This window comes from Astatotilapia calliptera, chromosome 18, assembly GCF_964374335.1.
Source record: "Astatotilapia calliptera chromosome 18, fAstCal68.1, whole genome shotgun sequence".
NCBI lineage: Eukaryota > Metazoa > Chordata > Actinopteri > Cichliformes > Cichlidae > Astatotilapia > Astatotilapia calliptera.
Genome location: NC_137439.1, coordinates 35,546,499 through 35,570,960, shown reverse-complemented (window position 1 = coordinate 35,570,960; position 24,462 = coordinate 35,546,499). Strand labels below are relative to the sequence as shown.

At 41.7% G+C, this 24,462-nt stretch overlaps 1 protein-coding gene across 1 annotated transcript; it reads right to left on the bottom strand.

The window, feature by feature from the left end:
- Positions 1 to 11,316: 11,316 nt before the first annotated feature.
- LOC113011039 (E3 SUMO-protein ligase ZBED1-like) lies at positions 11,317 to 13,786 on the bottom strand. Its single transcript, XM_080292738.1, has 3 exons — positions 12,663 to 13,786; positions 12,215 to 12,365; positions 11,317 to 12,109 (listed from the first exon to the last, which is right to left on the bottom strand). Exons 1-3 carry the CDS (start codon positions 13,499 to 13,501, stop codon positions 11,663 to 11,665), a joined length of 1,437 nt encoding a protein of 478 aa, XP_080148864.1. The 5' UTR covers positions 13,502 to 13,786; the 3' UTR covers positions 11,317 to 11,662.
- Positions 13,787 to 24,462: the final 10,676 nt, after the last annotated feature.

The following is a 24,462-nucleotide window of genomic DNA, read 5'->3' as shown; positions in this document are numbered from 1 at the left end:
ATACGTAGATCAACAAAAGGCTTGTTTGAACAGAAAAGTTTTTAACTGCTTTTTAAAAGAATCCACAGAGCAACTAAAGTGTGCTGCTTATGAAATCCATGAAGTGCTGCAGAGAAAATTACATGTTATTTATGTAATGAACACATTTTGAACTCTTAAAGAAATATAACAAAAGGAAAGCTGAACTAAAATGATCCAGAAAAAAACAATTGTGAGCCGCCCTCATATCTCCTTTGGGCTTTTGGAGCCTTGACCTGACTTTTAAAAAGTAATTGGAAAAAAAAGCTCGATGCTGCTGAAAGATGAAAAATAGATATTTGCAAAATTCTGCCTAAATATGTATTTTACCAGGTTAATGTGTGTGGCGGGGCGTGGTCTGCAGCGCCGCTGCAGGGGAGGCGGACGCACCTGAGCGGCACCCGCAGTCACGCCTCGCCGCCTTTACGTCTGTGCTCTCTCTGCTGTTGTGTGTCGGGCTGTGAGCTGCAAAGCTACAGCCGGCTGTGTGCGTACAGCAACCGTGTGTGAAAGGTGGTCAATAAAGAGAAGCTGTAAAGCGTGTTCATGCAAACATCGTCAGGTCTGCCGTGATATGTTTACAACGGGACTTCTGCTCCTGAACCTCTGCGCACAGCGTCTGCAGGTCGGGGCTGTACGAGTCACTTTCATCTTCACGCAGGACTGTAAGCTGTCATCTGTGAGGCGTGAGCGTGTTTGTTTTTTACATAGTTCACGGTGGAGCTGCTGACATAATGTGGATCCGAAGATCCATAACTGGCCTACCTGGGGTTGAAAGTCTCGATAAATGCAGGCGTTTCCGCGGGTACACCGGCTTCCGCCAGTGTGACGCTTATTTTGAGTGATGAAAAAACAATAAGATAAAATTTTATTTTTATATTTCAATATCACAATAATCTTCCAGTTTAGAACTACAAGTTTAAAAAGAACTAATATAAATAAAATACACTTCAGCTAAATACTTGTAATTTATTTTCCCAAACCACGCGGAGCCGCAGTATAAGGACTAAAGAGCCGCATGAGGCTCCGGAGCCGCGGGTTGCCGACCCCTGCTCTAGACAGAAATCTCGACCCCCCCAATGCTCAGCACAAAGTTACGCTCTTCCCTGGATAAGTAAGGGATAAATAAAAATCACTTGACCCTAAACTGAATGCAGCTGCTAATGTTGTGACAGGAATGACTTGATATCATTCATGACCGATTATGGGACAACAAGTTATTTACAATGGTGTAAAAAACTGGACCTGTTCAGGGCTGCAGCAACTTCATTATTGATCTTTTACCTAACTATATTTGTTGATCACATCTAGCTCACTCATGTTATACCAGCCATCATGGCAAAATGTGACCCAGAGATTTAGTCCAAAAAACTGAAAACCCTGGGAAACAGAACCCATCACACACCTTCTTATGCCTGCTTCTTCATTGCTCCAGGTGATGACAATAACATCAGTAGTTCTAAGCAAGGTCCCAATTTTCAGATAAACAAGTTTGGATGGCTCTGAACATTTTGAGTTTCAATGAGAGTAAAACGGAGGTGATTGTATTTAGACCTAACAATATTTAATGCAACCCGCATGGGAATTGTGGTTGGCTTGAGTCTTATATTAAACAAACATATTAGTTTTGTGTTGCAAAAAAGCTTTTTCCAGTTGAGGCAAATAGCAAAGCGCTAGCCAGTTTAGTCAAGACATCACATGGAGAAGGTAATACATGCCTTTATTTTAACTTGGCTGGACTACTGTAATGCACTTTATGTTGGAGTCAGCCAAGGGTCTCCTGCATGTCTTCAGCTCGTTCAAAATGCTGCTGCCCGCCTCTTCACTGGTGACCACAGGCATGAACATGTAACACCTATCCTGTCCTCTCTTCACTGGCTTCCTATTCATGACAGAATTAATTTCAAAAATTGTAAGGCTGGTTTATAAATGCCTTAATGGTCTCCCCCATACCTTTCAGAGTTGCTTCAGCCTTCATGGACCCTTAGGTCAGCCGACCAGCTGCTGTTGGCCAAAATGTAGAAGAGAACGAGCCTTTTCAATTATGGCTCCCAAACTCTGGAATACGCTGCCTTTAAATATTAGACAGGCATCTTTGTTTAATCACTTTTGAAAATCAGAATCAGAAGACTTTATTTATCCCCACGGGGCAATTAACAAACAACAGAGCAGCATGATGTTGAAGATAAGGACAATAAGAACAAGCAATAAGAGTGAGATAATAAATACACAAAATATACAGTATATACACAGTTTTAAAATTAAAGTGACTGAATAGGTGAATAAATAACTGTAAGTGACTAAAAGTGAGTAAAGTGTCGGCAGTATAAAAGAGTGTAGAGTAGTTTCTGTTTCTGGTGTGGGAAACGGTCTCATCGGCTGGAGTTAAAAAGCAGGGTGGCTTTGGGGACAAAGGTGGCGCTCCTCCTCCTCTCAGTCCTGCAGGAAATGCAGCGGAGGCGTCGCCCAGAGGGGAGCCATTGAAACGCGGGGTGAAGAATGTGAGAGGGGTCGTTGATGATTTTGGCTGCCTGTCTGAGGGCCTGTTGACAGGCCAATGACTGTAGAGCACACTGATGCAGTGCTCTGCAGTCTGTTCCTGTATGAAGGCTGAGGCAGTGGAACCAGCAGGTGATGGAGAAGGTCATGATGCTTTCCAGGAAAGCATAGTAAAAAGTCATCATGATGGGTGTGCTGACTCCAAAGGAGGTATAGCTGTTGGTGGCACCTCCTGAGAATCTCCTCAGTGTTGGCAGAGAATCTCAGGAGGTTGTCAAAGATGGTTCGCAGGTATTTGTACTCCTCAACTACCTCCACTGGCTTCCCGTGGATGGTGGTGGTGACTGAAGCAGCCAGATCCCTCTGCCTGCTGGAGAAGGTCACCACCTTTGCTCACGTTCAGTTCAAGTTTGGAGCTGTCACACCACTCTACAAACTCCTGCAGAGCGGCCGTGGTGCTGTGAGGGCCTGACAGCAGTGACAGGAGAACTGTGTCGTCAGCATATTTCACCAGGTGACAGATCTGTGTGGATCTGCAGTCATCAGTGTAGAGGATGAAGAGCAGGGGGGAGAGCACACAGCCCTGGGGGGAGCCAGTGGAGCTGAGACCGGAAAGAGAGTTGTTGACCCGTCCTGTTGGTCAAAAAGTCCAATATCCACAGGATTAGCTGATCGTCCAGGTGAAATCTGGAGGAAAGTTTAGTGGGCAGGATGTGAGGCTGCAGAGTGTTGAACGCTGCTGAGAAACCAGCAAACAGGAGTCTGGTGGAGGAGTCAGGGAGCTCCAGATGTTTGTGGATGGAGTCCAAGAGGAAGATTGTTGCATCATCGACGCCTCTGCGTGCACGGTAAGCAAACTGGAGTGAGTTGATATGTTTATTATATGTATTATTGTGTGTTTATGTGTCAGTGTTTTCATCTTCTGTGCTACTCCTTTGTTTCTTTACAGCACTTTGGGCAAACTTTCTGTTTTTAAATGTGATATATAAATAAAATGGATTTGGAAGTCTTTTTTTAGTGAGTACATTTGATTTAAAAATATAAAAGAAGAATAACAGAAGCATTTTTTCAGTGAATCAATACATGTGCATTATGTTTTTTTTTTTTCTTTTGTAGTTTGTTTGATGCTTGTATTCTCTGGTTTTCTGCTTTAATATTGTTTATATGCATCTTGTATTTTATTTGATACAAAATTACACTTGATGTATTTAATACACCTGTATTAACATTAATGGTGTCAGTTTTTGTCTTGTTCAAAAACACCACATCAGGGGTAAGGGGACCAGGGGCCATTTTCTACATTTCTACAAAAACAGTCAAATAAATGTGTTCTTTGTTTCATTCATCACTGTATTTTAAAATTAAGTCCAGTTGTAAAATGTAAACACAAAGGTTTGAGCGCACATAATTACACTGATAAATGTCTTAATATTATATCCAAACGGACAACATGCATCAAATGAAAGATAACTCAAACTTTGAGTTTTAAACTGTGACACAATTTGTAATAACGCTGGACTACACTCTCTTCTCTTTAATTTGCACAGCTACAGTGAATTAAGTGTTTTATATGGATGTTTTCTATTTATGTGTCTCTTTTATTAAAGTAATATGTATATTTTAGGATTTTCTCCAAAGAAAAAATTAACAAGTTTGCATATTAACTCTGTGACTGGCATTCACGTGAAGTGTAACCTCACTGTGAACACTGAGGGAAATGTTAACTGATGGAATAACATTATTGTTGCTGAAGGAAACGGTTTCCAGGGCCTACTCCGTGGATCGACTTCCTTCGAGGCGTGGACGTCTATCAGCAGAGAATGTCCCTTAGTCTGTAACACAGTCAAATATATTCTCAAGTAATATTCAAGCATGCCATTCAGCGTGTTAGTACGAGCTCGGGAGCAGCTTGGGAGAACAAGAAAACAGAGACTGCTTCAGATTGTCTTCCCAAACAGAGCGTTCTCACTCCCGAGGCGTAACATGTCGACGTTTTGTCACGTCCCGCGGCGTTCCTGAGGAACGCGAAAGGAGACCTTCGGCGTTCTTATGGTACGCGGTGGGTTATGGCTGGAATCCAGTGCAATGACGCTTCTGCGGTAATAGACGTTCCAGCCCTGTATTCCAGCCCTAAACCTAACCTTATCCCTAGCCCTAACCATAACCTTATTCCAGACCGTAACCAGGACTTTAATGATGTTAAATAGCGTGTTTCCAAGCGATTTGAAGAAAAAGAGCGAACATGTGTAGGTTCAGTCCAGACGGTTCTCATATTTCCTCTTTTTCCGAGGTCGTCATTTAGGAACGTGGTGGGTAGCCGAAAACGTAATATGGTGACGATTTGTCACCTAGCGTAAAATGTTACGCTTTGGGAGTGAGAACGGGTTGTCCCAAATTGACTCAACTTTATTCACAAGTACAACAGTTTATATAGAGGGTAAAATTCATGAGACAGCAGATTTATCAGTTTAAACCAGTACAGACCAAGATAAGGGAGCGTCTTCCTGCCCATGGGTGAAGAAGCATCCTTTGTGTAGTTTATCAGTTCAGCTACAATTGTGATTATCTCAGCGACATATTTTCAAGGCACAAAACAAAGAGTTCTTTCATTAGTGAAATCTGAAACAAACCATTTGGCCTCAACAGGCGTCTAAAAGATTAAGAAACTAATGTAGCTGAGGGAGTGATCTCTGTGGTATTTCAACCTTGTACCAGCCTGTGATTCTCACACATCAATTCTTGGGTCAAAGAGAAAAATAACTAAAACAAAGGGGCCTTTTTGAATGACAGAGTTTTCCTGTATAATGTCACTATAAAACAATATCTAGTAAATGCTACCATGGTACTAAAATACCTAACAGTTGCCAACTGACGGTGTTCTGTATTCATCAATACCAAAGTTACTTAATACACCACTCAATTTAGCTCTGCTCATAATGGCTGCTTCTTTAGTTCTTGTCCAGGGTGAGTGGCCAGAATAACCTGCTGGAGTCAAAGGGCAGACAGAGGCTGAGTGATTTTCCAAAAAGAATATTTTTATTTACAAAAGAAATATGAGACTCTGAAGCGTAGTGTCCGTATGGCTATGATCCAGAGTTCCAGGTTGTTCCACGTCCAGAGGTGACGGCAGGAAGTGCAGGCAGGTAAAACAGGTAATCTGAATATATATTTTTAACTCAAAAGTACAGTTTTTAAGTTTAATGTTGCTGAAACAACAAAGTAATAAAAAACAAATCTGATGGAGAAATCACTCATCTTTGGAAAAGAGAGTTTATTACAGAGAAATGTCTCTTTCAAAATAAAAGCTGTACTATACGCTTCTTCTGGGCTATATTCTCAGCAGCATATTAAACATATCAGGTCCCCATAAGGAGAATCCTGTGCTAACGGCTGTCTAAATGACTCGGGTAAAGTTTGTAGCATGCGTGCTTGTTGTTTTTGTCTGCTTCCACTTGTCTTTGCACGAGGATGATGTCGGAGTAAATGTGCAGTCATATTCGTTGTGTTCCCACTAGTGCTGTCAGTGTTAATCTGAAATGACGTTAACGCCACAACACGGCAAATCTCCGTTAACGAGTTACCGCGGATCGCCCCGTGCGTGGGGCTGGACGGCCAACACGTTAACGAGCTAACTGCGCTAACACACTAGTTAAATATATAGTCAAATATACGATGCTTCCTGATTTCAGATTGACTTCCTGCTTAAGGGGGAGCTGTCAAACTGTCAGAATACATCTATGTAAGGGGCAAAGGATAACAACGCGTGTGTAAGTGTGTGTGTATGAGTGACTATGAATGTATTTGAAAGAAGAATGTATGTATGACAATATAAGAATGATGAGCCTTCTAAATGCCCTGGAAACCATGGAAGTGACTGGAACACCCAAATCTGGTGATTTGGATTGGTGAGCGAATACCTAGAATTGATAAACTGTTAGAGTTATGTGTTCCCAAGTCACGTTGTTTTATTAGGTTATAAAATAGATACGCATTGATTGGAGGAGGATTGAAGATCACTTTGCTGACAACGACCCCAGAAAAATGTGGCAGGGGATCAATCACATTACCAACTACAGAAGCAATAACCAGGCAACATCTAGGACTGATGCCTCACTGGCTGAGGATCTAAACTGTTTCTTCGCCCGCTTTGAGACGACCAAGCCCTCAGCTGCCACACCACCTCCACCCGCCCCCAGCACTGGCACACTAACACTTAGGGAGCACCAAGTGAGGTGTGTTCTAAGGTCAGTGAATCCCAGGAAGGCGGCAGGTCCTGATGGAATACATGGAAAGGTTCTCAGAGCATGTGCTGACGAACTGACTTCACTAAAATCTTCAACCTTTCCTTGTCATCAAACACCGTCCCGCCCTGCCTCAAAACCTCCACCATCATCCCCATCGCCAAGAAGACAGCTGTGGCCAGCCCAAACGACTACAGGCCTGTTGCACTTACGCCTGTAGTGATGAAGTGCTTTGAGAGACTGGTCTGTCAGCACATCAGGGCCGGTCTGCCTCCCACTCTGGACCCCCATCAATTTGCCTACAGGACAAATCGTTCCACCGAGGACGCAATCACCATAGCGCTCCACACTGCGCTGAGTCACCTGGAGCACCGAGGAAGCTATGTGAGAATGCTCTTTCTGGACTTCAGCTCAGCATTCAATCATATCATCCCGGAGATCCTGGTCCAGAAACTGTCTCACCTGGGACTCTCCACCCCCATCTGCCTCTGGATCAAGGACTTCCTGACAAATAGACCACAGTCTGTCAGACTCGGCCCCCACCGGTCCAGCACCATCACACTCAGCACCGGGTCTCCACAAGGATGTGTTTTGAGTCCCCTCCTGTTTACGCTCTACACATCCGACTGCTCCCCTACCCATCTCTCAAACACCATCATAAAGTTCGCGGATGACACCACAGTGGTTGGACTCATCTCAAGGGGGGATGAGTCGGACTACAGAGATGAGGTCAACAGACTGACTGAGTGGTGTTCAGTTAACAACCTCCAACTGAACACCACGAAAACTAAAGAACTTATCTTGGACTTCAGGAAGGGCAGAGCAGACCCGGCCCCACTTTACATTCACGGGAGCTGTGTGGAGAGGGTACACTCCATGAGGTTTCTGGGCGTGCAGATATCTGATGACCTCTCCTGGACTGCAAATACTACAGCGGTGGTTAAAAAGGCCCAGCAGCGTCTCCACTTTCTGAGAGTGCTCAGGAGGAACAACCTGGAGGAGAGGCTGCTGGTGACATTTTACAGAGCCACCATAGAGAGCATCCTAACGTACGGCATAACAACATGGTATGCAGGGTGCTCAGCTGCGGACAGGAAAGTACTGCAGAGGGTCATCAACACAGCCCAGAAGATCACTGGCTGCTCTCTGCCCAGCCTGGAGGTCACTGCAAACTCTCGGTACCTCAGCAGAGCTGGCAATATCATCAAGGACCACTCTCACCCCAGCAACCAACTGTTTGAACTATTACCGTCAGGCCGACGGTACAGGTCACATAAAACCAGGACAAACAGATTCAGGGATAGCTTCTTTCCCAGAGCTATCACCGTAGTAAATAAGCACAAAACAATTGAACCTATTCCATACCGTCACTGTCATTATATTATGCTGCTATTCATACTGTCATCATATTAATGCTGCTATCCTGTATATATTGTACATACTATTGTTTGAGTACTTACGATTGTTTTTTTGTACTTTTTATACTTTTTATATTTTACATTTATATTTATTATTGAAACTTGCACCAAGGGAGTGGCACTCCAATTTCGTTGTACTCTGTACAATGACAATAAAGGCTATTCTATTCTATTCTATTCTATTCTATACAAGCACTGGTCTTATTCGGGTATTATCTGAGATGACTTATCCAGGTTTCATTTGCTTCTGTTGGCAGTAATTAGCAGGTTGATATGACCTTAACCAGAAAATAACTTTAAGGTATTTAAAGAAAAGCCAGCTGAGAGAAAAGGTAATAAAGAGAGAGAGATAAAAAGGTCAAGAGAAAACAAATGATAGTCACTAAGATGCCATAAGCAAACACTTCCCTTTAATTGACTATTCTGTTTGCATGACCTTGAACCTCCAGATAAACTCTAGGAAGTCTTTATTATATTATGAGCGATAAAATAACGTTTGGCATTAATTAATTAATGTGTTTAATGCAAAAATGTGTTAACTTGCTGAGAGTGTCACATTGTTATGCACAAAATTCAATAACTAATTCAAAAGTGGTGTATTTCACACTTTTATGTCCATGTAAGACCATTTTTCTTTACGTTTCTTTATAAATATAAATGACATTTATTTAATATACAGAAGCCTGTGTTGGTGATGACAGCTTCAAGACGCCTCCTGTATGTTGAAAGAGTCGCATGCCCCATTCTCCCACACAAAGCATTTCTTTTTTTCTTTTGTTTGCCTGTCCCATTTGGTTCTTTAGCCAGATCTGTTGTCTGAAGACCAACAAGGAGACCCAATGGATTTACTTTACCAAGTGGATCATCACAGCTTTGCCGTATTGGTCCATTTGATCGACCTTTGTTGTTATTATTTATTTAATTTTATTTTCAATTGTTACAGACGGGACAGACATGACTGAGGGACAGGAAAGAAAAGAAAGGGGAGAGGGACAGTGAGAAAGGAAACTTAAAAAGAGAGAGGAGAAAAAAATCTCCTGGATCACCTGTTGAGAGAAAAATGAGAAAACAAGCAAAAAACAGAGCAACATACTAAACACAACAGCATCACGTTATTCTAGCTAAGTGTAAACAGCAGTAAATACTAAATATTGAATGTTGTTGTGCAGCAAGCAGGACCGACAGCGCACAATGTGCTTTGAAGTAGCAGCCAAGAAAGGTGTAGTTTGTGTCTATGGACAGTGAACACCTGTGTGCACACCTGTGTGGATCAGCGCGCTTGTATTCAAAAGGTTTCCCCATGTGATGGTCTGCTAGAGGGTGTAGAGAGGCATAGCCCCGCCCCCAGACAAAGCATTTCTGTGGGCTCCTCCTATGAACTCTGTTCAGTTCAGTTTTGGTCTCATCTAACCAGACTATACTCTCCCAGTAAGTCACAGGTTTGTTTGAATGTTGTTCAGCAAATTTCTTCAACATGCTCTTTATTCAGCAATGGAGTCTTGCATGGTGAGTGTGCATACAGGACATGGCAGTTACATTGCAGTTTAAAGCAATTGTACCGGCTAGTTTCAGGTCTTTCTGCAGCTCTCCACCAGTGGTTCCCTGATAATTCTCTTCACTCCTTTTCACCTCGTTACTCCTCTGCCTGAAATCTTGTGGGGAGCACCTGGTCATGGACACTTTATGGTGACATGATGTTCTTTCCTCTTCTGGATTATGGCCCCAACAGTGCTTACTAGAACTTTGGTGCCTTTTTGCACTTCCCTTTCTTCATGTGTTAAAAACCTTTTCCCTGTGTCATTTCTTAATATTGAACATAATTTAATTTGTGGACATGGTTTGATTTCTTTGCATGTGTGGAATTCTGTCTGTAAAAAAATATAAATTAAGTCAGTGACAGAAAGCAGCCTTGGTGAAAACATATCTATAACTGGGGCTCTAAACTGGCAAATAAAGGCTCTGGCCACTAGGCCACGATAGTGTAAAAAACATTTGGAACAAAGCAGTTTAACATAACATCGACGCCAAGCAGTTAGTGGACCTGAGTGAAGACCACATGGGCACAGCTGAGATGCTGAGCAGAACCATCAAACTCCCATGTCTCTGTTAGAGGACCTGAGGGTGAGGAAGACATTCACCACCTAGGGGTGACAGTAATTTTTGATCAAAGCATGTACAGACAGAGCTGCATAAACAGCATGAACTGGTATTTGTATAGGCCTTTTCTAAACTAATAGAGTACTCAAAGCACAGTTTCTAATCTCTTCATGCAGTAAGCAGCAGTTTGGCAAGGATACTGTGTGTCTGCCACTAATGTTCAAGGTCAGTAGTGCAGCTGATAATCTGGAGACACTTCACTTCTTGAGTAGAACTGGAGCTTATCACTGATAAGCAGAGTGGTGCTGCTGATTAGGTGGTTAACCCTTTACAGCCGATCGGAGCGGGCACGCTCTGTTTTGCGTAACTATTTTTAAATCCTGGTAGCTCTGCAACCAAGTAAGCTAGCGCAATAATTTTTTTTGCATATGAAACCGGAGGAGTTGTACTTACATCTTATGCCATCAGCTTGTCCTCGGTCACAGTTTCCTTCCACATATAGCTTTGCAAAAACTGCATAAAAATCACTTGCAGCAACAAAAACATGATATTCCAGAAACACGCTTCGCCGATCCATCAGCTGTTTGTAACACTTCCTACGTCCATCAGCGTGAACTATCACATGACCGCATTACCTGCCCGAAACCGGAAGTGACGTCATTTTGCGGAAATGTAGTTTTTTACGATCGGGGCCTTATGAGCTTGTGTTTTACTTGTTATGTGTTTTAAAAAGTTATGTTTGACTTTATGACTTTCTGTGTCGTTTCTGGGATGCTTAGGACTAGGGCTGGGAATCGTCACTGATTTCTAGAATCGATTCGATTCCGATTCACAAGGTCCCGAATCGATTCGATCCACGATTCGATTCAATTCGATTCGATTCGATTCGATTCGATTTTGAATCAGTCCGAAATATTATTATATGAACCATAATATATATAAAATTATGATAATTCACCTTGTATATGTACTGTCAAAAGAACCCTCTAAGCCTTGTGAATGAATTACATAAATTTCAAAATTAAGAACAGATACTAAAGCAGTTAAATAATGTAATTTTTAATTAACATTAGTATATATATTTTTTCATACATACATTTCAAGTGGATCAGGGATCCAGTGCAAATAGAACACATCTTTTGTAAACATCAGTAAAACCTCAGAGAAATAGTTTTGCTGTTAGTGTCTCACACAGCTTTTCTGAAATCCACTATTGTGTTTTGGAGACACACAGTATAACACAGCATGTACAAGTGAACTGACAGAAACTGACCGATCAGAAAATGAAAAACTGCCTTTTAAAATACTTCAAAAAATGAAAACATATTGAACAGTATTGTAAAACCTCTGTGAAACTAATGCAATTTAGCCTTATTTATAACTACCCTCTCACTTCTTTGAGACTGTAAGGTTTTTCTGCAAGAAGAGAAGCTGGTCTACATGTTGTGGAGTCAGGCAGCTCCTTTGTGCGGTAACAATGTCACCAGCAGTTGAAAACACTCGTTCAGAAGGAACACTGGTCCCAGGTATGGAAAGATACTGCTTTGCTTGTAGAGCCAAGAGAGGATACTCCCTTTCATGGTCCCTCCACCAGATCAAAGGATCCTCAGAAAGTGCAACAGGCTCAACGCCCCTGTATCGATTCACTTCTTCCTTTGCCTTCTGAGTTGGTGTTTTCTGTGGTGCTGTGGTTTTTGTTGAGTAGGCTGGCCCAAGGAGAAAAATTAATGCAGAGTCCTTTGACCTCTTAATTGGAGGGGCATAATCCACTTCATCAACACCACCAAGAGAGATGTCAGGGACAGTTTCCTCAGATGTGTCACCATCAGACTGTCGCTGTAGAAAAATGAAAACTTAATTAATAAAGAAATTACTATTTATATTCTAACTCGAGTAGTGCAAAAAAACCAATAATTTTTTGTTTTTGTTTCTGTAACTCACAATAGCTGTGTCCACGTTCTCCAAACCTGCTGCTTCCAACACCAACTGAGAGAATGTGTTGTTACAGGTCTCTTTGGACAAGAATGGCAGGGCCTTAAAGCGAGGATCTAATGCTGATGCAATGTACAGCTTGTCCTTTAGGGCCACATATCTTGAAAAGAGATTTTGCACATTTAACTCAGTTTATTATGTTGGATATACATGTGCATGGTTACATACACTCATGCAAGATCAGAAACATTAATATACGACTTTGTTTCCATAATTTATATATAAACATCTATAGATAGATAGATATAAAATCAAAAGGCCTATTACTAGACAAGAGGGCTTAACTTACATTTTTATAATATATAGATTTTTTCACTATAATAAGAATTTTCATGTAATACATGCATCCATACAGTTACACTCATTCATGGCATACACACACAATTCATAAACATACCTTGACTTCAAGTTGTCGTATACAGCAGTCTTGAGGTCTTTAATCAGTGAAGAGTCATGAGAGACACTGATCATCTTCTCCAGCAGCTGTGCATGCAGAGGTGCAATGATGGAAAGGGTCGGGGACTTTTCTTCAGACATAACCAGTGTGGCTGCTTTCAGCGGCTTCAGAGCTTTCACTATATCTTCTCCATCAGTTATGTCAGCCTCTGTAAGACTACAGAGATTACTGTCATTTCTCCTCATTTCAGGTGAGAGTAGAGCTGCAGAGATTGCTGGTTGTTGCTCTAGGAAGCGTTCCAGCATCTCCAATGTGCTGTTCCATCTGGTCACCCCATCATTCACCAGCTTATGGGCAGGTAGATTCAGTATCTTTTGCTTCTCTTTAAACTTGCGACTTGCAACAGTGCTGCGATGAAAAAAGGATGCTATGCGTCTCACTCGGCCAAGCAGCTGAGCAACAGCTGGAACTTTCAGTCCTGCTTGTGAAGCTAAATTGAGTGTGTGGGCAAAACAACCAATGTGCAACCAGCCCGTTATTTCTACAGCTCGCACCATATTTGCAGCATTGTCAGTTACGATGACTGGATTTTTGTTTGTAAGCTCCCATTCTTCGATTGCTTTGAACATAATTTCAGATAAATTAGCTGCTGTGTGGCTTGCTTCGGTGGTTCTTGTCTGTAAGACATGAGACACGAGTCTCCACTCCTGGTCGATATGGTGTGAGGTGATAGTCAGGTAGTTATCTGTTGCTCTGGATGTCCAGCTGTCACAGGTTATAGCGACTCTCTCTGCTGACTTGAGTGAGGCTGTAACATCGTGTTTCACTTTTTCATACATGTTTGGGATTACCACTTCACTCAAATGTTTGCGTGATGGTAAAACATAGCGTGGTTCTAGCGTATTAATGAGGTTTTGGAAGCCATCATTTTCAACAACGCTGTACGGACGTATATCTTTACATATGAAAGTTGCCACAGACTGGGTTATTTTTTGGGCACGTGGAGAAGTGGATTCAAACTTCACTGCAAATGCCTTTTCGAGTGAGCGTTGCTTGGTGTCGGCCGTTTTTGCTAGCAGGATATCTGGATGATGCCTCGTTAAATGATTTCTGAGATTTGTGGTATTTCCCAGAGGTGTGGACTCGAGTCACATGACTTGGACTCGAGTCAGACTCGAGTCATTAATTTTATGACTTTAGACTTGACTTGAAAAAATGTTCTAAGACTTGTGACTTGACTTGGACTTTTACACCAATGACTTGGGACTTGAATTGGACTTGAACCGGTTTACTTGAAAAGACTTGATATTTTACCCCAAATATAAAATTTAACATGCATATTATATAGAGATTGAAAATGTGACGTCATTCACGGGTAGAACCGCAAAGGATTCTGGGAACTCGTGGCAAGCGGTACTAGCGCACGCAGGCTTTCAATTGAAATCAGTCACACAGCAATAAAAAGAAACACAAAAATGTCAAAAAGCTGTTGTATTATTAACTGCAATAGCCGGTCGCATGACAGCCACGGGAAGCCGACGGGTAAAGAGATCGTTTTTATCGGATTACGTCGTTGAAGAGAAATTGTTCGAGCCATGTTTCCAAAGTAACAAAGACGCGACGGATGGCCTGGATTGCAGCCATTCAAAGACCAAATATAACGTCCCAGAACACTCCAGCTCACAGGTTAGTCTGCTCCAAGCGAAGGTCAGTCTGCTGTTGTAGTTAATGCGTCATTTTTCTTAACATAATTGGTGATATAGGTTACAAGCAAGTCTGGCGCTGAACAGAAATTGTGGCGCTATGCTCCTTTGTTTATTGTGCATAAATAGTGAATTGTCCTGACACAATATTGCGTTTCGCTTCTGTTATTATGGTACATTGACAAAAACATATACTTTTATTCACAGGATAAAACGGGTTTTTTTGTATCACTAATTGCCCAGTACGATTACAGCATACAATATTGTTGTCACTGCTACATTTCTGTGACGCTACCAGAAATTATTTCTACTACTAATTAATTACCGTTGAGCTCAAAGGTCCTATTAATAAACGGTTAACGAATGTGTATTTATGACGACGATTTGTGAGACTGGTAAACTTATGATACGTACGATGGTCTTTCGTTCTACACGGTGCATTTCAAGGTCCTGCACCCATCCGTCGGTAAACTGTACCTGGGCTTGTTGCAGTGACCTGAAGTTACTAAACTTCATGAGTGTGTGCACTCACTCCAAGAACCGTATGATTATAAATAATGCATATAAATATGCTAAGATGAGATGGCTGACTTCATCTAACTAGCAAATGTTTTCCAGGCTACGTTGGTGATACAGTTTTTTTTAATGTGTATGATATTTTTGTCATGCGATTTTAAAGCCGGTCCTACAACCGCATCCAAGAATAACATGCAGCTTATCTCAGAACTGTCGGTGAAAATTATTCTTGGAGCTAGGTTTAATTGAGCTGCATTTTAAAGAGGTGCAATTTCACAATTTGTGTATATTTTCTAAGTTCACTATTTTGTCATGTGTTGAGAAAAACACAGATTTTAAAATTACATGGTCTAATATTTACATTTAGCATAACTGCAACATTATTTTTTCGTTTGTTTTTTTAAAGACTCGAAAGGACTTGAAATTCAAAGTTTCAGACTTGTGACTTGACTCGGACTTTTACACCAGTGACTTGAGACTCGACTCTGACTTGCCTGACATTACTTGAGACTTGACTTGAGACTTGAGGATAAAGACTTGAGACTTACTTGAGACTTGCAAAACAATGACTTGGTCCCACCTCTGGTATTTCCACAGTGCTTTACCTCCATTTTGCACATCTTACATACGGCTTTGCTTTTGTCCGGCTCTTCACTGTCTTCACAGTTCTTAAATCCAAAGTGTTGCCAGACATCTGCCTTTAGGCTCGGTGGCACATTCCCGGGAGTAGCCATGATGGTTCATGCGTCCAGGTCACTTAACTCTCGCGTGACTTCCTCATGTTAACCGCTTGCAAATTTCATACGCGGCAAACTACATATGTATAAAAAAAAAATCGATTTCCGGATTTAATGAATCGATATCGTTTTATTCCAGTTAGAATCGATTTTAATCAATGAATCGATTTTTTAAACCCACCCCTACTTAGGACTCATATTGCACTGCTGGAAATAGTTTATTTTGATGCATATGCTGTTATTTTGCAAATTTGCACTATAATATTTATTTTCGTTTTTCCTGCAGTATATAAAAATTAGTGTATTTCAAAAATAAAACTATGAAGACACTCAAAATAAATTTCCTGTGGTGGGAAACTAGTTTGTGTAACTTTTTTGTATTTACAGTTTTGAGGGATAAGCCTCTTAAATTTCTCTAACTAGAAATATATGTTAAAAAAGCAAAAACGATTTTCAATTTTTTTGTAGTTTATTGCACTTTTTTGCAATTTATGTAATTACTATGCACCTAATGCAGACATATTATTAAAGTTTGGGCTATAATGGTTGTATTGATGTATAGCAACTTGAAATGCTCCCAAAAATGGCTCCACAGCATGTAAAAATATAATATAAGCTCTGGCGGACTTGGTTCTATGGTAGGTCTTAAAGGGTTAAACTATAAAAGCTTATCAGCACAGAAGGCACTAAAACACAGTCCTGATATGTAGATCAGCTAGGTTTTGGCAGCACTCATAATCTAGCAGACAAGCCTCTACAATGCAAGAAAGTGAACACGCTGAAACCACATTGCTCTTCCCTCCCAAACCTCATGAAAGAAACCCGGACTGTACAACAATGCAATCCACCTCTGTGACCATGAGGATAATTACAGATGGGTAACTGTTACAGTTTTTCTCCGGTGCTTTGCTGCAGCTCTCCTTCTCAGTATTATTACACTCGTGCGTGAGTTCAATAAGTCCAATCTTCAGTCAGCATTCACGCCACATGCTTTAAATCTCATTACACATCTTCTATTCTCATTTGTAGACGCCGCCGTGCATGTGTGTCCTTGTCTTTGTCACTTTTGTGCTATTAGTTGCTTTTTCAATCATTTTAATTGTACGCAGCATCATCATTGCATTACATCTGGCTAAAAACATGCTCCTCTCTGCAAATTCTCTCAGCAATGCCAATCAGCACCATGTTTTACAGGAGCCTTAACTTTCTGTCTCCTAGTTTTAATGAACATAACAGCACGGAAATCTCTCTCTCCCCAGGCTTCCATTTCTCTTCATTTTGCATGCAAGAATTCAATTCAATTCAATTCAATTCAATTCAATTCAATTTTATTTATATAGCGCCAAATCACAGCATAAGTTGCCTAAAGGTGCTTCATAGATACAGAGAAAAACCCAGCAATCATATGACCCCCTATGAGCAGCACTTTGGCGACAGTGGGAAGGAAAAACTCCGTTTTAACAGGAAGAAACCTCCGGCAGAACCAGGCTTGAAGAATATGCAAGGTGAAGTCCAATTTAAGTCGTCTTTTGCTGATAGTATGCAATCCTGGCTCTTCTGGAATTCCAATCAGTTTACCCAGAGCATGTGGCAATGATTAGTCAGCTATCTACCACTACGTAATCATCCTCTTAATTTTGGTTGGAATTTTTTCTCCTGTCAACATCTCTCAATCAAATATGTTTCAGTTCAGTTCAATACTTGCTTCAGCCGGCCAGGCCACGTTACCAAACTTAAATTCCCAGTCTGGTCATTTACTTTCATCTATAGTAAAAATCTCCAGACATGCGAAAACGACAGCATTTCATCTTTCGCAGCTTCCTCCGTAAGCTTGCAGAGCTTCCAGCAACTTATTCAAAAGTGAGCACATTCAGATTTCATTTTCTCATGGGTTGTATCTCGACCCTATAATAAGAAGGTAATGATTTATTCCTCCCTTCAGCTCAGTCTTAGGATGGCAGTAGACCACACGTTCCTTATTAGTAACCAATGCAAAATGGGGAAATTTGGCTCGGGCCACTTTGCTATTCAAAAACCTCACAGATACAGTGGGGCAAAAAAGTAAAAATCCATGAATCCACATGGTAGGATTTGCAAAGAATTTATTCGTAAATCAGGGTGGAAAATAAGTATTTGTTCACCTCAAACAAGGAAAATCTCTGGCTCTCACAGACCTGTAACGTCTTCTGTAAGAAGCTTTTCTGTCCCCCACTCGTTACCTGTATGAATGGCACCTGTTTGAACTCATCATCTGTATAAAAGACACCTGTCCACAGCCTCAAACAGTCAGACTCCAAACTCCGCCATGGCCAAGACCAAAGAGCTTTCGAAGGACACCAGGAAAAGTATTGTAGACCTGCACCAGACTGGGAAGAGTGAATCTACAATAGGCAAGCAGCTTGGTGTGAAAAAATCAACTGTGGGAGCAATCATCAGAAAATGGAAGACATACAAGACCACTGATAATCTCCCTCGATCTGGGGCTCCACGCAAGATCTCATCCCGTGGGGTCAAAATGATCATGAGAACGGTGAGCAAAGATCCCAGAACCACACGGGGGGACCTGGTGAATGACCTGCAGAGAGCTGGGACCAAAGTAACAAAGGTCACCATCAGTAACACACTACAACGGCAGGGAATCAAATCCCGCAGTGCCAGACGTGTTCCGCTGCTGAAGCCAGTGCATGTCCAGGCCCGTCTGAAGTTTGCCAGAGAGCACATGGATGATACAGCAGAGGATTGGGAGAATGTCATGTGGTCAGATGAAACCAAAGTAGAACTTTTTGGTATAAACTCAACTCGTCGTGTTTGGAGGAAGAAGAATACTGAGTTGCATCCCAAGAACACCATACCTACTGTGAAGCATGGGGGTGGAAACATCATGCTATGGGACTGTTTTTCTGCCAAGGGGACAGGACGACTGATCCGTGTTAAGGACAGAATGAATGGGGCCATGTATCGTGAGATTTTGAGCCAAAACCTCCTTCCATCAGTGAGAACTTTGAAGATGAAACGAGGCTGGGTCTTCCAACATGACAATGATCCAAAACACACCGCCCGGGCAACAAAGGAGTGGCTCCGTAAGAAGCATTTGAAAGTCCTGGAGTGGCCTAGCCAGTCTCCAGACCTCAACCCCATAGAAAATCTGTGGCGGGAGTTGAAAGTCCGTGTTGCTCGGCGACAGCCCCAAAACATCACTGCTCTCGAGAAGATCTGCATGGAGGAATGGGCCAAAATACCAGCTACTGTGTGTGCAAACCTGGTAAAGACCTATAGTAAACGTTTGACCTCTGTTATTGCCAACAAAGGTTATGTTACAAAGTATTGAGTTGTATTTTTGTTATTGACCAAATACTTATTTTCCACCCTGATTTACCAATAAATTCTTTACAAATCCTATCATGTGGATTCATGGATTTTTTTTCACATTCTGTCTCTCACAGTTGAAGTGTACCTCTGGTGCAAATTACTGACCTGTGTCATCATTTTAGGTGGGGGAACTTGCACAATCGGTGGCTGACTAAATACTTTTTTGCCTCACTGTATAGTGAAATCTATCTACAGTTATAAAAGTACAGGCAAAACAAAACCCAGTCCTACATTGTAGAGGCAAGCAGGAGTCACAGAACAGACACTGTCTTGTGTGCAGAGTGGCCTTTTTTCACTAGAGTAGTTACCTGTGTGCGCTCAGTTTTTCTTTAGAATTGCTCAGTCAGGCTTTAACAAACTGCGATATCAGATAGAGTTTGCTTTCAGAATTGCTTCGAGGTAAGTATGATTTAGTGGTTTCAGTGGAAAGTCAAATTTGTCATCTATATATAAGTCCTCAATATGTTTCAACCCCCTTCCCCCACTCTAAAAACACCCTGTCCATTTTTCCTGGTTTAAACAAATGGCTGTGTTATTGGCATTCTTACTGAGAGATCAGGTAATTTAAGAGATTTCCTGATTTGACTTAATATCTTTAGAGAGTGTTTAACAACAAAATTACACCTGATCCATTTATTAGAGGAACTGGTGTTAGAAAACAATAAGGCAGGTAATGAGGTTTCAGATACTGTTGCTGACTCTACCTGAAGCCAGAGCGGGAGATTATCATATCGGTGGTCGATGGGCGGACCCCACTGCCAGTGTAATAGAGCTCTTGAGTTTGCAGCCCAGTAATAGTGTGTAAACACAGGGAGACCCAACGCCCCACAAGAAGTACTTTTTTGAAGATGAGCTTTGGATATCCGAGGGGTTTTCCTGCACAGATAAATGAGAGAATCAATGAATCAGGCTGCTTAAAAAACTTAGGTGGCAAGTAAAGAGGGAGGTTTTGAAAAACATAGAAATCGTGGCAGAGACACCATTCTAACTGCATTTATTCGACCAATCAAAGACAAAGGGAGCAGTTTCCATTTTCTAATATCCTCTTTGAGCTTATCCAGGATTTCCAAGATGTTCAATTTATAAAGAAGTTTTGAATTTTTAGGAATCTTAAGGCCAAGATAGGTAAAGGATGTAGTCACTAATTTAAATGGGAGTGAGCTGAGAAACTTTGGGCATAAATTATCTGTCATTGGCATGATTTCAGATTTGTCCCAATTAATCATATATCCTGATAATTTACCAAAGTGTTTAATGCAATTTAAAAGATTAGGAAGTGAAATTCCTGGTTCGGAAAGACAGATCCATAAATCATCCGCATACATATTAACAAGACTTTCAGCATTCCCAAATTTGACTCCCTGTATGCCTGGGGGGTTTCTTATGGTAACAGCAAGGGGCTCCAGAGCTATATCAAAAAGAAGAGGTGAGATGGGGTCCCCCTGTCTGACTCCACGTTGTAATTGAAAGGGGGAGGATTTATCTGCATTAGTGAGGATGCAGAACACCCCGAGCTGGGTAAAATCACTCTTCAAACACTGCCAAACCCAAGGCAGTTTATTCTGAGGAAGCTGATTCACTGGATTTAAGAAAGCATTTGTGCACTGCTCCTTCTGAGGCTTGAGTTGTAACCTCAGACACTGTTAAGACTGTTTTTTCAAAGACTGTTAGCCGTGGGGGGAAAAGTTTCACACTGATATTTGGTAAGTCTGTTTTTTCTGAGCCTGCTCCTCTGTTCCCAGGCTGGCTGAGGCAGCCTGCTCCTCAGGTGGGGACAGCAGACTAGACATTGCCAGTGCTCGTCCTGACTCGCAGGATGCAGGCGGCTGGGAGCCAGCTCACTCCTGGACCCGTACCTACTCATCAGGTGGGAATGACTGGTGTCCGGTCTGCCCCCAAAACCATTGCGGGTTCCCAGGGTGAGGCCAACCAGGACACAGTCTACCTCTGCACCCATACCTACTCTTTGTGTGTGAGCAGCTAGTATCTGGCAGCAGCACCTGTTCCTGTCTCCTGTTCTGGAGGTTCTGGAGAATCAGCTCAACCACCACTTCAACCCCTACTTCTGTCACTAGCTGAGTCATTAGCTCAGTTACCAGCTCAATCATCTGCTCAGTGATTTGCTCAGCCACCTGAGTGGGAGCCGCTCCAGCACTCCACGCCTCCCACGCCATTGTCTGTTTCTGCTGGGGGCTCCAGTGAAGCGGTCCAACACTCCTTGGCTTCCACGCCGCCGTCTGTTTCCGCTCGCAGCTCTGGAGAGTCTGTCCAGCTGTCAGCTCCACCTACAGCTCAATCACCGGATCAACTGCCTGCGGCCGCCACGCCACCGTCTGATCCTGCCTCGCCTGGTCCTGTCTGATCTGGCCTTGTGCTCTTGTCACCGGCCAAGCCTCCCAAGAGCCTTCAGATACGTCTGTGTGCTGCTCGGCCTGCACGTCCACATTCATCCACCACACCACATCATCACCGGCCGTGCTGCTGCCACTTTCCACGCAGTCTGGAGAATTTTCCCTTGTTCCATTAGCAGATTTTTTTTCACTATTTGAAGCAACTATATCTTCTATTAAGTGGAAAAAATCTGCCAATGGAAGAAGGGAAAATTCTCCAGATCCACTTTCCTTAATCTCACTGAAATGTTACTCTGTAGCTGATTGTGTCTCATTTTAAGTGTGATGAGATATTATTGATTAGAAATTAGACAGATATACTTGGCAAGAGTTTGAACTTTTGCAGTGTATTCACAACTTACAGTCACAAAACTGACACTCAGCTTCTTTTGTAAATTCAAAAGCTTTTTAATTTCACTGGAAGGTTTTTGGCTGCTGCAGACATGCATTAAAACTTCCTTATTTAAAATGCCAGCCTTTGCTTTTCACAGTCTGTTCAGTCTTCACATTGTTAAACAGAGATGAGTGTACAGCAGTTCCAATTGTAGAAGGGCTCCTCTCTTTTCCCAAGTCCTTATCAGTTCCCCTGACTTCTTTTCCTTAACTTTAATGTCATCAAGGTCAAGGAAAGAAGACAGGCGGTGCTTCTGGAACACACCTGTCTTTGTTTTTCTCTCTTCAGTTGTAGGTGGTGTGAACAGTGGATCCACCTTTTTTCCGCCCCTAGGTGGAGCCGAGTCTATGAGCTTGCTGCCACATATGTTCAAGCGATCTGTTCATCAAAGGCTGTGTACTTAAGTCTGGCTGTGACTGAGCGTCTCTGTCAGGTTGTTTTTATCACTATAGTGTATCCTGCGACCCTTATCTGCACTGTCTTGTCAACGATGCAGTTTGCAGCTGGACCTTATGCCAGTCACTGACACAGCCTTCAGAATCACTGTTATGCTACTCCTTTTGCATAGTTATCTGCCATTCTGCAACTGCCCAGCTTTGATAGGGTTTCCAGGCTGCCCAGACGACTCTTAAGAAACTCAAGGAAGTTTTCTCTGGGTGTTTGTTGTGCACCAGTGTTTTGGCCTTTAAACTTAGTACTTTCTTCTTTTCCATTCTTTTGATCTCTTTTGGTAAAAATGATAAGTGGGGGTAAAATCTTGTGATGAAAATTTTATAAAAAGAAAAGAAAAACAAATAAAAACCGTCATTAACATCAGAATCAGAATCAGAATCAGAATACTTTATTGATCCCTGGGGGAAATTATTTTTTGTTACAGTGCTCCATTTTAAACCAACATTAAGACAAGACAGACAATACGCTAACTAAGAATAGTACAATATATACATATATATACATACATACATACATAAGTCACTTATAAATAAATATTTGGAAAGAAACATGTGTAGTTGTAGCAGCAAACAGTGTGTTAAGTGGATGCGTTGTACAGGGAGATGGCCACAGGCAGGAATGATTTCCTGTGTCGTTCAGTGGTGCTTTTCGGTAATCTCAGTCTCTCACTGAACGAGCTCCTGTGACTGACCAGCATGTCATGGAGTGGGTGGGAGGTGTTATCCAACATTGTCTTTATCTTGGACAGCATCCGCCTCTCCGACACCACCTTGAGGGAGTCCAGCTCCATCCCCACAACATTGCTGGCCTTACGGATCAGTTTATTAAGTCTGTTGGCATCTGCGACCCTCAGCCTGCTCCCCCAGCATGCAACAGCATAGAGGATCGCACTGGCCACCACAGACTCATAGAAAATCCTCAGCATGCGCTGAAGACCTTGAACTGAGACAAACACTTTATTGAAAGAGAGATCATAGCTAACAGATCATCTGGCTTTGTGCTTTTCAACCTTTTTGCACCCACAGGTGCACAACAAAGACAAAACACACATCCATGTATTTATCCCTGCAGTATTTATTGTATTATGAGATGAAGGTACTTTGATCACTTAAGCTTACTGAATCTGGGAGGGATCAGACAGGAATGAATGTGCACAACTACAAAGTTAGTTCCTAACATTTCTATATAAACATGTGTTATATCATGAATTAAATATGGATTTATGAAATTTGGAAATCCCTGATTTTTGTTTTTATTTTGCATGTCATTCCAACTTTTTGGTACCTGAGTTGAACAATAATAGTTTTGGGGGCTTGTACATTAAGACATGGTTGTTATTAACTCATCAGGCTGCAGTTTCAGGTATGTTGCTTTACTATGTTGTTTTATTTTTTTCTAGCAAATCTTTGTTGAGACTTGTTAGTATTTCCAAATAGATTACTGATTCATCACTCTTACATGTTCGGTGGCACACTGTGCGACAATGCATGTACTTCAGTTTTATTTGCTATTCTTTTAGTTGTCTTTCTTGATGAACCAGATTTTATCACTTCTTGCTCAACTGCAAGTCTCAACAGAAAGCACATGCCATGCAACGTCAAAAGAAATTTTCATTATGCACACAAACAGACACAGAAGTGACCTTGAATCTATTTATCAATCCAGATGCATTATCAGGATGCAGTCAGGCAACACTGTCCATGGACTCCGGTCAAGGCCAACTCTTCACACACACACACACACACACACACACACACACACACACACACACACACACACACACACACACACACACACACACAGAAGCACACAAAGTATACCTGGAATCCTATTTCTCAGAAAATATAAACATGTTACTTCTTCAATACATTTCTAAGAAATTGCTGTTTGAAGTTTTCATGTAAAATGTAAATATTCTTATTCTAATATTCTTGCAAAATTTCTGTAAATTTAAAAACAAATGCATCATAAAAGACTTTTAACTTAAGATGAGAGCTGTTTTTAGCCACAGATTTCGGACAGCACAAAATAAATACAACATGTAAACAAAAATCCACACACATCCAAGAAAATAAATTTGCTTCTTCTTTATAAAATTAACTTAATAACTTCATTGCTTATTTATTTATCTTGCACAATGAAAACGCCTAACTGGTTCCTTGTTGAGATGTATCTGGTGACGACATCATCAGACCCACCCAGAGGCTCAAAGGAAGTATAAAAAAACCTGCTGCATGC

Bases quoted from the DNA above. Each gene is read 5' to 3' on its own strand.
- LOC113011039 (XM_080292738.1), bottom strand. From the start codon at position 13,501: ATGTATGAAAAAGTGAAACACGATGTTACAGCCTCACTCAAGTCAGCA. The intron at 12,366-12,662 runs GTATGTTTATGA...TCTCTTTTCAAG, and splicing joins TACGACAACTTGAAGTCAAG to ATATGTGGCCCTAAAGGACA. The intron at 12,110-12,214 runs GTGAGTTACAGA...ATTTTTCTACAG, and splicing joins AGAACGTGGACACAGCTATT to CGACAGTCTGATGGTGACAC.